Below are 14656 nucleotides of genomic sequence, written 5' to 3'. Positions count from 1 at the left end.
AGATTTTCCCTTGTTTTATAATTTGGTGTGAAGCTGTGAAACCCTGCATTGTGCAGGCTTATTCCTGTGAAGAACCAACTATGAGAGTTGTGACCAATTAAACCATGCACGTTCTGTTTCCTAGTGATTACTTTGTTCTGATAACATTTTGAAAGCTTGATGAACTCTGGTACTTAGACTAGTAACTGGCAAAGTCTGAGAAAATGAAATTAAATATGTTTCTACTGGAAAGTCCACATCAGGGCTAATAAGAAAAAAAGGATTTTACCAACTCCAAGTGCAATTTCTTCTCTGTGAACCAACATTAGAGCACTGCTAAATTGAACTATACAGTACGTTTGACACCAGGTCAACTTTTATCAGGGGAAGCATAGTCCAATTCATAGTTATCCCTACATATGCACTCATATGCCCATGGCCACGTAAGTATTGGTGACATGTTAATTAGATTAGGAGTTATGCAGATATAATCTTGTTTTCAGCTGTGACACTGTCTCACTCCTTTCCTATCCTGAGCTACTGCCAGTGCATAGGCTAAGCAGCAGGTGGGGATGGGGACAAAGCACGTGTTCCTCTCTTTCTGCGAAGTTCTTTGTCCACATCTTTGCTCTGATCCCCAGCCACTGATCTATTAAGTGAATTTCCACTTCTCACATACTAAACAGAAAATGGGGGCCTATAGACAAGAAGGAATACAAATGGTGATAAACTTATGTGCAAGTTCATATGTCTGCAAGGCAATGTTGTGGGAAAGATAGTACATTTTATGAGAATAATTCATGTAGTTAGGAAAAAACCAGATGATTGTTTGAGCATACAAACCTTTCTTCAGTTCTGTGCAATGTGTGCACGCATTCAGCTGAATAATTTCAGTTTCTATCTAATGAAGTACTCAGCATCCATGGGTCACTTCAACTTGCCATTAGCAAAGAATATTAATTCTTTTGAAAAACCCTAAATAAAACTGAGCAGAGTTGAATGGAAATTACTTTTCTTTCTGAAGTTTCAGAGAGGTAGATGCAAAGTGAAGATTGCTGCATGCACAGTACTTTTTAATGCACAGGGTACATGCAGTTTGTGTATACTCTGCAATTTTCCACTTAGAGCTATAAGTATGCCCTAGCTTTCCCACCGCGCAGCAACTCTTGAATGTAGAGTTTGCTTCAAGCAGTGGATTTCTCCACTGAGATTCTCAGTAGGATGCCAGTCCTGACTGGAGGTAAGCAGCATTGTCAGTGATCCACATTAGGACCCCATTAAGCAGCTGCAGCATTTCACAGTGAGCATGAGACATGTATCAGGTGATAACTGCTGGCAACTGTAGACCTGGGCCAAATTCAAACGAATAACTGAGATGTTAAAGGGCATGTGTCATGCTCAGTTAGCCATTGTATTGCCTGAAACCAGGGACTTAGTGATCCAGGACTAAATTAAATAGAAACAGTTCAGTGAACATTCAATTTTACTCAGTCATCTAAATATATTATGATATTACAGCATGGTGGAAAGGTATACTGTGGTTGAAATATTTGTGACTGTTAATTGACAGCCTTTTTGACTAAAGAATATTCCTCTGGAAATTATTACAAAGATGTAGGAAAGCTTTATTTGAAATACAGTTACTTCTGTTTAATTCCAGACTGACAGCCAAAAGAATTTATTGTGTGATGTTTGATGTTATTTCTGTAGAAGGTGTTTGTTTTCATAAACAGGCATAAAATACATTGACATAGCAGTGTCAAAGAATTGCAGTGCTGGCTTGGTTCTTCTTTTTAGACAAACATAGCATAATAGTGTGATGAAGATATGGGTAGTTTTCTGGCCAGTTTTACTTTTTCTTCTTAAATGTCTGATGGCACACCTGGTCTTCACATGTCAATTCCTACAGTATAAAAACAATTAGTAAATATACAGTGATGCAAGTTGTATTTGGCATACACAGCAGATCTCACCAGAAATTACTACCATTGAGTCACTACATTAAAAAGATATGCATACAAAAAAGAGAGGAGAAAGAATAGTGTACTTTATTTGACCAATCAGCAGGCACACATCAGGCTGCAGTAATGAGATTTTGACACTTGACTTGAGCTTGAAGAAACATGAAAAATGCATAAAAATTGCATTTTAATGTGAGGCTCTTTCATGCTCCGTTATTAAAACAATAAATGGTAATAGTTTATAATTCATATATGACCTCATAACTCATGACAAGCAATGAAGCAAGGAAATAAATAAAGAAGGAGGATGCTGTAAAAAGATTGGGATATTTGTTTCAGAAATGCTCTTGGATATTTTTTAAGTCCCATAAGAACACACCATTCTTGCTCAGTGTTGCAGCTGACCTTTTAAAGGCTGCCTTTTTAAAGGCTACCTGCATGTTGCAGTGCAGTCAGTTTGGTTGGTCTTCTGATTATCCAGCACTCCTTTGCCAAGTAAAACCTTGAAGTGAGCTGAACCTGACCTTTTGGTCAACAATTGGCCAAAACCACAATTGAGTTTCTGAAGACTATTGTAAGCATCTACTTGGTCTGCTTCCACCAGTTTCAGCCGGAAACCATCACTGTGCCTTTGCTAGGCCAGTTTTTTAATATGTATTAAAACAGAGTTGAAACAGTGTAGCGGACAGCTGGCTTTTAGTTAAGTGGCAGATCATGTATTTTAAGTCATTGCCTTGTCCTTACAGGTGGACAAGGGTAAGGCAGTGTTGTTGGTGATCTGTAGGGGAAACTGTGAAGCAATAGACATCTACATGCAAATCATGAGAAAGAACAATGAGCTTTCCTCCATAATCTTTCTGCACCCACCTATTGCACCATTTCTTCATTGCTTTCCCAGGAAAGTCTGGAATCATTATGTATCTATTTTATTTTTCTTTTTTTAAATCTTTCTGACCTTCAATGACTGCTGCAGGCTTTTCTGGCTTTTCTGACCTCTCTGGGACTCAAGTCAATTATCTTTGGGCTCCAGCTTCCTAACTCAGATGTGTGAATGCTTTGATTTTTTTATTGTACTAGCACAAAATAATTGCAGTGTAGGTTGTTTGAGGGTCCTTGAATATCCAGAGGTTTCAGATCTGTATTACAGCATAGTATGCTAAAATTTCATAGTGCTTCTTTCAGAACAAAAATTAGTATTTTTCTTGCAATCTTCCCCATACTATTTTTTGTGGGTATTTTCCCACCAGTGATTATTTAAGGACTTGATAATGTTAGAGATGCAGTGCAACAAAAAGGGTTAACAGCTGGAATTGAACGGATTGGAGAAAAAAAAACACTGCAGGTTCATGACTTAGTTGGGAGCAGGTGGAAAGAAATTGAGCATTCCTGAGCTGTGGCAGAGTTGTGGCAGTTGTAGCAGAAATTCCTTAGAGTTCAGAGATCAGAGCTGCGAAGTAAAGACCATTGTAATTAGATCAAGTAATTAGATCAATGGAACTGAATGGACATCTGTACTTTGTTGCAGTCTCAGTTAAACACTATGGATCTGTACAGCAGCCCTTACCAGATGGAGTATGTCTCCTTCAATCCAGTGCTTCCAGCCCCTGTTTTTCTTGTCACCTTTCTGTACACATACCAGTTTATCACCATCCCATGTCACTACTGTCTGCATGGATCAGATAATTAACTCAGATACGTTAATCAGAAATTTATGAATACATGGAAATAAGCTCAATCAAACCATGAGAAGACACAATTGCAGTTGCTTCCTACCATTTCTCATCTTCCTCCTAAAAAAACCCAAACAACAAACAGATCAGGTCTTCAACCAAAACCCCAACACACTGAAGATGACAACAGTGTTTTGATGTGAAGCTTTTACAGTGCTTTCTTGTCATTTCCATGTATTTCTTCACACACGTGAATACAAAGTATTCATCCTTTCCTAGTGCACTGCAGAGTGAATCAACAGCTACTTGTGCAATGTATGCAAACTATTTTTCTTTTATAGCTGTTGAAAGACTAATAAAAAGACTATACGATTTCATTAGTGAAGACTTGGAGCATACACCAACTAATGCCATGCTAACATGGCTAGCTCTGCAGAAAATAACAAGAGGAAGTGTATGCAAATATCTCACACAAAAAATTTATTTATATATTTTCATGCACTTTCACAAAAGGGTCTGATCATAAACCTGACAACATGCTTTAGCTGACCCTGCTTGCGCAGACAGTTTGGTGGTCTCTTGCATCCTCCACCATTTCATGATTTGGAGTGATTTAGAGTCTACAACTAATAAATAGGGTAGTAGGCATGCGGATTCTTGTCCAGGAGCAGGATGATCATGTCTATAAGGAAAAGTTCTCTTTGCAGACTAAATTCGCTGCTTGGATACACCAGAGTATATTCAAAGCAACTTTGAATTGTTCAAGATTTGAACCATTGTACTTCAGGGAGACATTAAATGATGTATCGTAGGCAAATTCTCATCAGAGACCAGTTACAGTCAGTACAAGCTCAGTTATTAAAGAGCTCCAAGAGTATAGGGAGTTTTATGCATTTTCTAGTTTAGCAGATGATGATTTTTCTTATGAGGGAGTTTCCTGTTAATAACAAGACAAAACTCATTCCATTTCAGTTAATTTCTTACTTATTTATGACATTTTTAAGCTACATGCCCTTTAAATTATCCATGCCCTCTTTACATTTAAATGTTGCCTAGCATTTTTATTACAGTAATCTAACTTCATTGTATTTGAGGCATTGTTTTCTTAATAAAATGACCAGAAAATTCTTTCAGATCAGCCATTCCTTTTTCTTCCTTCCTTCCTTCCTTCTTTCCTTCCTTCCTTCCTTCTGAGAGCTGAATGGAAGAATCAAGACAAGTGTCCTTGACTGAAACATCACTTACCTGCATATCTCACTGAAAGATGTCTGAACATATGCCCAGAGTTTCCTAGGGGAATTCTGAGCTCAGGTTACTCCTATAATCCTGAAGATATTAATGCAGGCACTGCTGAGGCTTCTTGCCTATCTATCACTGCCAGTGGGCCTGGCACCCGTATCAGTGGTAGCTTTGGCTCACATGTTTTTCTTGTCCCTTCCCAAAGCTCCCTTAAAGTTATTAGCTGAGTGCAGATATGTTTTTATCAGTGTCCAATTGTTAAACTGTTTAACTGAGGCTGAGCACACTCAGCTTAAAAATACAGTGCGAACCCAACCATTCAGCACTGAAAATTTATATTGACCCAGAAAAAGTCCGAAATTCAGAGATGAATTTACAGTTTCCTTAAGGAAGATACAAAGGTAAAAAGGCAGTTGTGCTGCTTTCTAAATACATAAGGGCGTACCATAGAAAACCTGCAAAAATCTCCTAGTAGAAAACACTAATTTATGATTGTCCTCACGTATCTAAGTAACCATCCTGATTTGCATTTATAACAAATGCTTATAGCAGGAAAGAAAACTGTCTCAAGATGCAAATGATTTCTGCTATATAAAAATCCTCACATGTCTGTAAAATATTGGATTTTTTTCATATATTCAGCTGATTTTTAGAACTGCTCATGCCTGGTTCCAACTGAAGTGTAAACAGATATCAGGGATCAATTTTTTACCTTTACCACTCTGTTATCCAGTCCTTTGGTATGTTCTTCAAACTCCACTCCCACAGTGTACTCCAATTCATAGTTTCTGAAAGTACTGAGTGTATTTGTTTTAAAACTATCTCCATTTTGAATAATCTCCTTTGTTTGTTTCAAGTGTTTTGCAATCTTACGAGTTGCAAAATCTATATCTGCGAGAAAACAGAATATCACAATGAAAATTTCAATATTTGTTACCATAATTAAAAAAACCCCAGCACTTCCATTTACACAAAATAACCCCACACACATTTTTATGTGGAACATAGTTTGAGAAACAATGTTTTTACTTGCAATATTTTGCAGATAAAAAGATAATTTGAAATAAAAATAATCAAGTTTTCAAGGTTGAGAATTTTCTACTGATGTTAAGTGTACATTAACAGGATATCTATGGGAATGTTGTAAGGGGAACTACAACATGCCACCAGTACCAAATAGATGCTGGTATGTTAAGTCACCTGAATCTCCAGGGTTTTTTGAGAATGTGAAACAGGGTATTCTGACTAACGCTGCCTTCTTGGCCCTCATGTGAAGCTGAGGGATGCCAGGAGTGCTATTATTATCCTATAACTGGGAGCCATTCCCTTTTCCAAGCATGCAGTGTAAATTGTGTGGCTTTTAGGCATATGAGGATACTGGTATGTGCCCTGCAGGGTTACAAATGTTGGCCAGCCCAAGAGAAGGATCTCAGAATGCTATTCCTTTTCAGGAAACAAGCATGTTAAAATGAGAAGGTATTGAAGGGGATTTTAGTATGTTACTTTTTGATGAACCTGTATTCTGTGGGAGCATACAAGAGGTTAATTAGCTTATTTTAAAATAATGAAAAATACAGGAATGAATAAAAAAGAAACAACCAAAACAAGTCTGATTTATCCATTACTGTTAGACAGCAGGTATAGAAATTGCAGCTTACATGGTAAAGGGAGACAAATTCAAAGTCAAAAGTCAAAAAAGTTTTTAACTACAGCGTTTGTCAGTTCCTGTTTAATATTCTGTCAACATCTTGTGCAGTACTGGTGTCCTTAACATCCTTGTTTTCTTCATGATGAAGAAAAACATTGTAATATAAACAACTGCTTGCAACTTTATGCATTGAAAGTTACCAAAAGGAGAATGTATATTACCATGATGACAATTTGCCCCAGACAATCCACCTAATGCCAGCTGCATTACCATCTGCAATAAATATTTCGGACCAGCTGGCAGTGAATCTTATTATGGTGCTATATGCAAATGAAATAATCTCACATCCTTCTGTAAGAGATTGGAAAATGGTTTTGGTTTGTTAGCCATCCTTTAGTGGTTTTGCTTGTGAGTTAATCATTGTCAGCCCAGCAATGCCACATACTAATGGAGCCCTTTTTCTTTTAGGAGATTCATTATACTACTTGTGAAGTACTAATCGAGTTGAGTAAGAGGATTGGCTTGCACAAAGTTGTGACTTTTTAACATGGGGAATAATGTTCCTGTTCAGTATTTATATTCAAGACTTCTTGGGTATATTTTATCTGGTGTGGTAGATTAAAAGTATCTCTGAGCCTGATTTATAGCCAGGTAAAATAAAATTTAGTTCTCTCTGAGGAAAAAAAAATGTCTAGACTTTTAAATAAATGCTATTTCTGACTAATACGTTAGTCTTGTATCTCCTGTGGAAAAATCAGGGGAGGTTTTATTAAAGTATCATTTTCATAACTGCATTTTGAACAATACAAGCAATAAAAATGATATATTGTTCTATTATAGTAGATTAAAATAGTTTGTAACATGCTTATGACAAAAGCAAAGTTTCTGTCTTGAAGGGCAAAACTATACTTTAATTAAAGTGTAGAAATGCATTTGCATTAATTAAAAGGATGGGTGAATTTAAAAAAAACAAAACCTCAGTGTACTTTGAACCTGAGCTCTTTAACACTGAAAATATCAGCCACATGTAAAATTGTGAGAAGCAGAGCAGAAAAATATCTTTTCACCCTTTCCATGCAATTTCTTTCCATTCAGACAGTCACCTAAAGCCATATGCATATTTGCATTGTTTCTGGTGTTTTGTTGGTGTGGGGTTTTTTTGTGCTTATTCATTATCAGTTTTTAATTAGTATAACTTACAGAATATATATATACATATATATTTATATGGAAGTATACATAAAAAAATCATGATGTACTTATGGAGGTCCAGATGCAGACAATCAGTGCAAATAGCTCCTTCATCCCAACCAGTTTCTGGATTTCTTATCGGAAGAGTAGTTTGAAAATTCTATCAGAAAGTTCAGTGAGTACCTCTCCAGTACTGTCTACCCAGGGTAAGCAATGAATTGAAGTCTTTCCCAAGAAAAATACATCCATATTGCATTCCTGATTCTAATACATTTTTCCTCTTGCTTTGTTTCAGGCTATTGAGTGGGTCATTTATCCTCATGAACTGTTAGTGTCTTTTTTTAAGCAGGCTTCCCAGCATTGGATGCCTGTAGTCCAGAAGCTGTTTTAGGCTGTAGTAATCCATTTTTCTCACAATTTCGACTGGGGTATATAAAACCAGAGAGGGAAAAAAAATCCCCATGATTTAATAAAAACAAAGCCATATTTTATCCATGGGCTGAAATGATTCTAACACTGCCACTAGGATGCAAAGAGAAAGTGCTGTAGACCAGCCCATGCTAGCATTTATGATACAAAAAAAAAAAAAAATAATTGGAAAATTGATTATTTATTACAAAAGGATCTGAATATAAAGTTTATAATAGTTACAGTTTAGTGTGAAGCTGATATAATTAATATTTGTATTATGACAGACACTTAACTATCATTGAATTTGAGTGAGAACTAAAGCTTAAATTCTACAGTGGGCAAATTGAAATTCAAAGAACTGCACATTATTAGCAGCCGGTAGCCTTTTCCCTGACATTTGCCCCAAATTTTAAGACAAATACAAGTGAAATGTTATATCCCAACTGAAATAAAGAGTGCAAGTATCTCAACAGGTGATACCTTGAAAGGGAAGAAAGGAACAATAATGAGAGGGCCATTACAACCAAATGAAAAGATACGACCATAATCACAAATCCTTTTGGAAAGTAACTGTGCACCCAAACACACTTCCTTTGCTTGTGGAAGATGGCTGCATGTAGGAAAAAAATCCGCGGAGGCTTGAAGGACGACACGCAGTCACCAATATGGTTAAAGTGAAGTCCTCTATTAACAGTGGACACTCGCTTTATATAGAGCCTTTGTTTATATAACGATATCTTGCAGGTGGCTATATCTTGGACACAAATTCTGTTCTCACAGAACTTCTGCTGGCTACCTCATTATCCTGTTATTCTTCTTTTCTACTGCCAGCTCCCTTATCTTTTTCCCATAGCTCATCTTTCAGTAACCTTGCAACTGGGTCTTAAGGCCCTTAGTTTACTCTAGCTAAAGCTAAAGAGTCAGGATTGCTCACATGTCTGTTTTCTTCCAGACAGTTTCCCAACAGCTGCACAGTGTGCTCATTGATTTTGAACCACTGAATTGTTTTGGTAATCTAGATCTTTGCAAGTAAATTTTTTGGAATCTCCACATTTCCAACCAAGCACAAAAAGCCATAAGTCTGACGCAGCTTCTGAGGAAAAGTGCAAAGTACTTTGACCTGAAGAAGCTCCTGTTTATTAGCACCTGGCTGACACTGGTGGCAGCTGCTGTAGGAAGGCAGGGATATAAGAAGAGCAAATGCTCGACAGAAATCAATGGCTACTGGATAGAAAACAATGAGACATCTGGGAATGTGAAGTGAATAGACCCAATTGGGCCCCTGAGGGCTATCAATTGCAAGCATAAAAATAAAATACAGCTTTGATTTTTTTGCCACATGCTAATTTATGATTCAAAGCCAGACAGACTCCTCCAATAGAGGTTAAATTAGCCAACTCTAATGACTACTTCTCTTGTTTAAGTTTTACAGACGTCATGTGTGGAAAGGAAGCAACAGTCCTTTATGCCCTTCATCTGTGATGTTGTACAGCTGGGATAAGATTCCCAGTTCTGAAGGTTACAATTCTCATGCATGTATAAAGCTAACTCCTATGTTTTTTGTGGTTTTTGGAATGCATCCATATTAGTGCAGTAGTGAAAAGGTTATAACTGTTCTTTCAGTGCAATCCAGAGCGTACTGAAAAAATTATTGAGAAATGTTGATGTCTTCTCTTATTTCTTCTTTCCAACAAAATAGCATCTACATCTCCGTGAACCTAAATGGAGAATTTCCTGCACACTACTTGTATAATCATAATGACCTTGGGCAAAAACTTTATGTCTTTACAAGAACAAAAATTCTTGAAAGGCAATTTACATTGAAAATAATACATGCAGCAAAAGAAGACATTTCTCTCATAAAATTATCTCCAGTCATTACAAAAATCGAGTCTGTCAGTGTATGGAAAAAATAAATCTACAAACAACATAAACTTGATCATGATATGAACTGACAAGAGCACTGCTTGCATTCACTTGACAGTGTTTTGGTATTTTAGCAATTATGAAGTTTGCTTAATATCCTGTACAATGGAAATGCAAAGGATAGCTATCAGGCCTATATGATAAAAAGGCTAACGAAGTAGTAAGTGAAAGAGCAGAACTTCTCTTCTACATGTACATCTATATTATTGTCATCAGTGATGGTCATAGCCAGGGGATATTAAGCTTTGTTAATCCTGTAAATATATGTTTAGGAACTCTTGTGACCTAAGTCTCCTTGCTGCATAAGGATGAAATGATGACTCCTAGAAAAACTGTCAGAAATATCTGCCCATTTATCTTTTAACATTGTTAAAGGCTTTTATTGCCTTTACCATGCAACTGGTACATATAATTTCTAGTTCAAAGCATTAATTAAGTACTTAAAACTATTGTTGCTTTAGTGATACAGAATATGCTATTCCTCTCTAACAGAGCTAACTAGATTGTGGCCTTACTGTTACAGCAGGTATATACCAGGAATTAAAAAAGCCTCTGTATCTGAAAACCTGTTCTGTTGGTTTTTCCCCCATTTGTATGTTTTTTCTTTCACCTAAATAAAGACTAATATTCTTGTCTGCAACTCTTCTCTTGCATATACCTGTGGATCATTGTAATAGAAGTACATTAAAATTATTTCATTTTTAATGTGATTGGCAGAAACCCTATACCAAAAAGCACATTACAGAAACAGTGTCATTAATTTTTAGAATTATTTTAATAGAAACATTTCTTTTTTATCTCTATAAAGTTAATGTTTTTTCATTTACCTAAAGCAACCATGTAGCCTTCAAAGTTTTCATTGGTTTCCATTTCCCATGTCCCATTGTAATCAGCAGGCATGGTGGCATGAGCTTGAAACCAACTTCAGATCAAAATGTGAGTCTGGAAATAGGACCTGCTAGGAGAATGTCTTATAAACTTTTTCATATCTATTTTTTTATGGTTTATGGTTTCCTAGATAATACAGTTTAAGGGTTAGAGTGATAATCCTAGAAAACTTTGCCTTCATTAACAAAGTTCAGTTGACAGCTGGCAGACAAGGAACACTTGATGAGAGATGTAGTAATACAGGATATGATTTTACAGTGACCTTTGTAAGGAACTACAGGCTATTATAGAATAGCTCTGAAATATACTGAACACAGTGGTGAATTGTACAGCCCAGTTAAAGTTTCCAAGGTGAATCCTCTTTTTGTGTTCCTCTCTATGTGCCACATTTCCCTATGAAGAACCAGCCTTGCTGAGCTAACACACACAAACTCTCTTTTAAAATGAATGGAAGTCTTCAGTTTGCAACAAACACAAAGCAGGGAAGATCAGGCAATACTTCTGTGGAAGATATTTTTATTTTCCTTTGATTTTCAAAATCTCTAAATACCAATAGCTGCAGTTATACCAAATGCTGTTCCATATTTTTGTTTTAATTTAACAGCAAGTTTAGCAAATATAAAGAACCCCACCAATTATAATTAGTATCAATCCTACCCTAGAACTGATTTTTTAATAACTCTGAAACTTAGCAGTTGCTGCTATGAAAGTATTTTTCATCCAGCAGCATTACATTGTTGTGGAGGAGTGCACAGATTTCAGTTGTGCAAATAAGCACATTCAGAATGTGTCTGACTGGAGAATTTGAATGTGCAGTAGGACTGTATCAGAATTTAAAATAAGTACTAAAATAAAATTAATATAAGTTAAGGTTTTTAATTCGTTGTCTTTAATTAGTCAGTATTACTTATAGATGGCTTTACAGATGGAACAATGGAAATGATCAGGAGTCCAAACTCCTCGCTTTCATTTCTCTTCTTGTTTTCTTTTGATGGGAATATTATTAAATTTTTTACTAGAAAAGAATTAAAATTTAGAACTCCAGCTCATAAATAAGTAAACTGAGGGGTATTGTCTTCTTTGTGTTTTTACTTTGTTGAAATTTAATGTAAAATTTCACAAATGCTGACAAAATATGCGGAGATTAAAAAAGAAAAGCTAAAAAATGTTGAGAGGCTATGTGAGCTAAGGTTCTTAAAATACCTCTGTGTGATACTAAATTTAAAATAATTTTAAAGAAGCAAAAGAATTATCTTGATACGTACCTACAAGGTCTATTAAAAGCATTTTCAGTCAAACAAAGGCTCAAGGAACTGCAGTAACTGGAAGCTGAAGTCAGGTGGATTTGTGTGAGAATGCACATAGGGAGATATCTGTGTTATGAACTATGTAGTGCTTTGCCTAGAAACCAGTTTACTCAGGGGAATTGGTGTTTTTTCATTTACCTAAAGCAACCATGTAGCCTTCAAAGTTTTCATTGGTTTCCATTTCCCTCGTCCCATTGTAATCAGCAGGAATTTCTACACTGTGAGTGAAAGTGAAATTTGAAAGTCTTTGTGCTTAAAACATTGTTCTCTATTGATAATAGGTAATACTTATGCAATAGGTTTAATTATACATATCTTTGTGTACCTCTCTTCTTAGACTCCACTTTGCATCCACATTAATATATAGATTAATATTATTTATACAATTAACTATATACAAAAACATTCTATAAAAACGTTAAAAGATTCTATAAAAACAAGAAAAAGAAAGGATGGTTGTTCCCAAGGCAGCCACTCACATCCACTCAAAATCAGCTGTGTAAGGAACATCAGTTTCCTTGTGCACATGCTTAATAATATTTAAGTGTATTATCACAGTGTTTTTCCAACTTTAGTATACCTCTCCTTTGGTGTACTAAAGACAAGATGATGGATTTATAAGCAGGTATTCAGTGTTTTACCTTATATTTCCAAGTGCCTTGTGGTGGATTTATGAGGAATGAATCAGATTGAATGTGCATAATCACCTTCTAATAATAATCACCATCAGAGCACAGGCTACAAGCTCATGGTGAGAGATTTAACATGCTCATTGATTTTCATTCTGTAGTCCTTTGCTTCCTATATAACAGGCATTTTGCTAAGATGCAGAAGTGACTGAAATTGTATAATGTGATGATACACAATTAATTGACATCCATTAAAGACTAATAAAAAAATAGGGGGTTCTGTTGTTGTAGATATACAGAGCTAGGCACATCCAGAGAAAATGAATGATGAGACCATCCTTTACATATAAGCCATAGTTAATTAACAACATACATATATGTAATTGTACAGGTTTGCACAATGGTGTTTCATTTTGTGTGCATCCATCAGCCTTAAATAGCTCTTTTGAGCCTTTCCAGGTAAATACACAACTAGGAGGTTTACAGACACTAAATTTAACCAAAGAACTGACTAAGAAGGGAATTAATAAAACATGAAATATTGACTCGACAGAGTTCTGTGATGCTTCACAAGCTTTTAAAAAGTGTTGTGTTAAGGTCCACAAAGAGAATTTTCAGTTTACAAATCAATATCTTGATGGGCAGTAAAACCTCTACCCCATTCAAATGCCTTCCTAAATCATACAGAGCCAAGAGACAGTTCAGATGCTGTTAACATAATTGTTTTTAAAGCCCTATGTGGATAATTGTAAGACTGCAGATCACTGACCCCCTGTATCCTCATCATACTTACGGGTTTGTGCCTTGCTTGTTACACTGATATGCCTCTTGTTGCATTTCAGTTTAAAATTTTGATATATTATCTGCTTGAAATCTTAGAAAGTATTCTGTTTTCTCTGTGTTTATTGTATATCTACTACATACATACAGAAAAACTCTAAAAATGGCAAAATGAGATTTCTTTTCTATACCTAAATTATCAGTTTGGAGAAATGAAGAAAAGGTGCTCTCTTTAACTCTTAAAGGTGCTCACTTTAAAAGGTGATTATTTTGTTCATGGCATCCTTTCTTTTCAAGTAGAATCACTAAGGATGTCATGTATAGCATGCATTGAACCCTGTGAATATGGAGAGACAGGTATCTCCTCCAGGTTTTTCAATATCTAGGTTGAAAACCAAAATCCTGAGCTCATAGCTTGTGTGTCAGGTTTCGAGTCAGAGATCAACTTTATGGCTGAGTAGTAAGACCTCAGAAATAAAACAAAGTCGTGAAAAATCCAAAGACTTTTGATAAAAGCCTAGGTAACATTTTCAGTCTTCATTTGTGTGTGAAGAAACACAAATTTTTTTCATGCTTTTGTCCTTGCCTCCAGTTCCTCTCACTGTATCTGAGATATAGCAGAAGATAAATCCTATATAGGAAGTTGAAAAAAGTTCAGCATTCTTGCTATCTGAAAAAGTTGGTAGTGCACTTTCCCAGGGAGAGTACATTTAGGAGCACTAAAGAACAGAGCCTGGTCAAACAGACTTTTTCTCTAAAATTTTGGGCATGGTATTTTGAAGAGATGGTAGCACGCTTCCTACTCTGTTCTTGCCTCATTTCATTTTCCTTTTAAATTATCTAATATGCATGTATAACACAGGAGAAAACTGCCTAGTACTCCCCCGATCAGCCCCTACACTCCTCATGCTTGACAGCTGGGACTTTTGCCTGTAGTTATTTGGTTGTTTTTTAACACATATGGCAAGCTGTGTAAGTTTTTCTTATCAACTGAATTCCCCCAAAGGATTCAGACAGAAGCAGCATG

General features: G+C 36.0%; 1 protein-coding gene across 2 annotated transcripts; it reads right to left on the bottom strand.

Moving 5' to 3' along the window:
- Positions 1-1444: 1444 nt before the first annotated feature.
- On the bottom strand, positions 1445-12425 carry RBP2 (retinol binding protein 2). Of its 2 annotated transcripts, none has more exons than XM_071751857.1 (4): positions 12359-12425; positions 5562-5740; positions 3505-3606; positions 1445-1882 (listed from the first exon to the last, which is right to left on the bottom strand). In XM_071751857.1, exons 1-4 carry the CDS (start codon positions 12399-12401, stop codon positions 1829-1831), a joined length of 378 nt encoding a protein of 125 aa, XP_071607958.1. In that variant the 5' UTR covers positions 12402-12425; the 3' UTR covers positions 1445-1828. The 2 variants fall into 2 exon arrangements, with proteins under 2 accessions (XP_071607958.1, XP_071607956.1); XM_071751855.1 differs by lacking the exon at positions 12359-12425 and adding an exon at positions 10853-10983.
- Between the last annotated feature and the right edge of the window lie 2231 nt (positions 12426-14656).

The sequence above is a fragment of the Heliangelus exortis genome, chromosome 9, assembly GCF_036169615.1.
Source record: "Heliangelus exortis chromosome 9, bHelExo1.hap1, whole genome shotgun sequence".
NCBI lineage: Eukaryota > Metazoa > Chordata > Aves > Apodiformes > Trochilidae > Heliangelus > Heliangelus exortis.
This window is presented reverse-complemented; position numbering and strand designations above follow the sequence as displayed.

Coding starts and splice junctions, on each gene's coding strand:
- RBP2 (XM_071751855.1), bottom strand. CDS start 10,925: ATGCCTGCTGATTACAATGGGACATGGGAAATGGAAACCAATGAAAAC. Junction 5,741..10,852: donor AGGCTACATGGTTGCTTTAG/GTAAATGAAAAA, acceptor GTTTTCTCGCAG/ATATAGATTTTGCAACTCGT. Junction 1,883..3,504: donor AAGGAGACATACTCCATCTG/GTAAGGGCTGCT, acceptor TTTATACTGTAG/GAATTGACATGTGAAGACCA.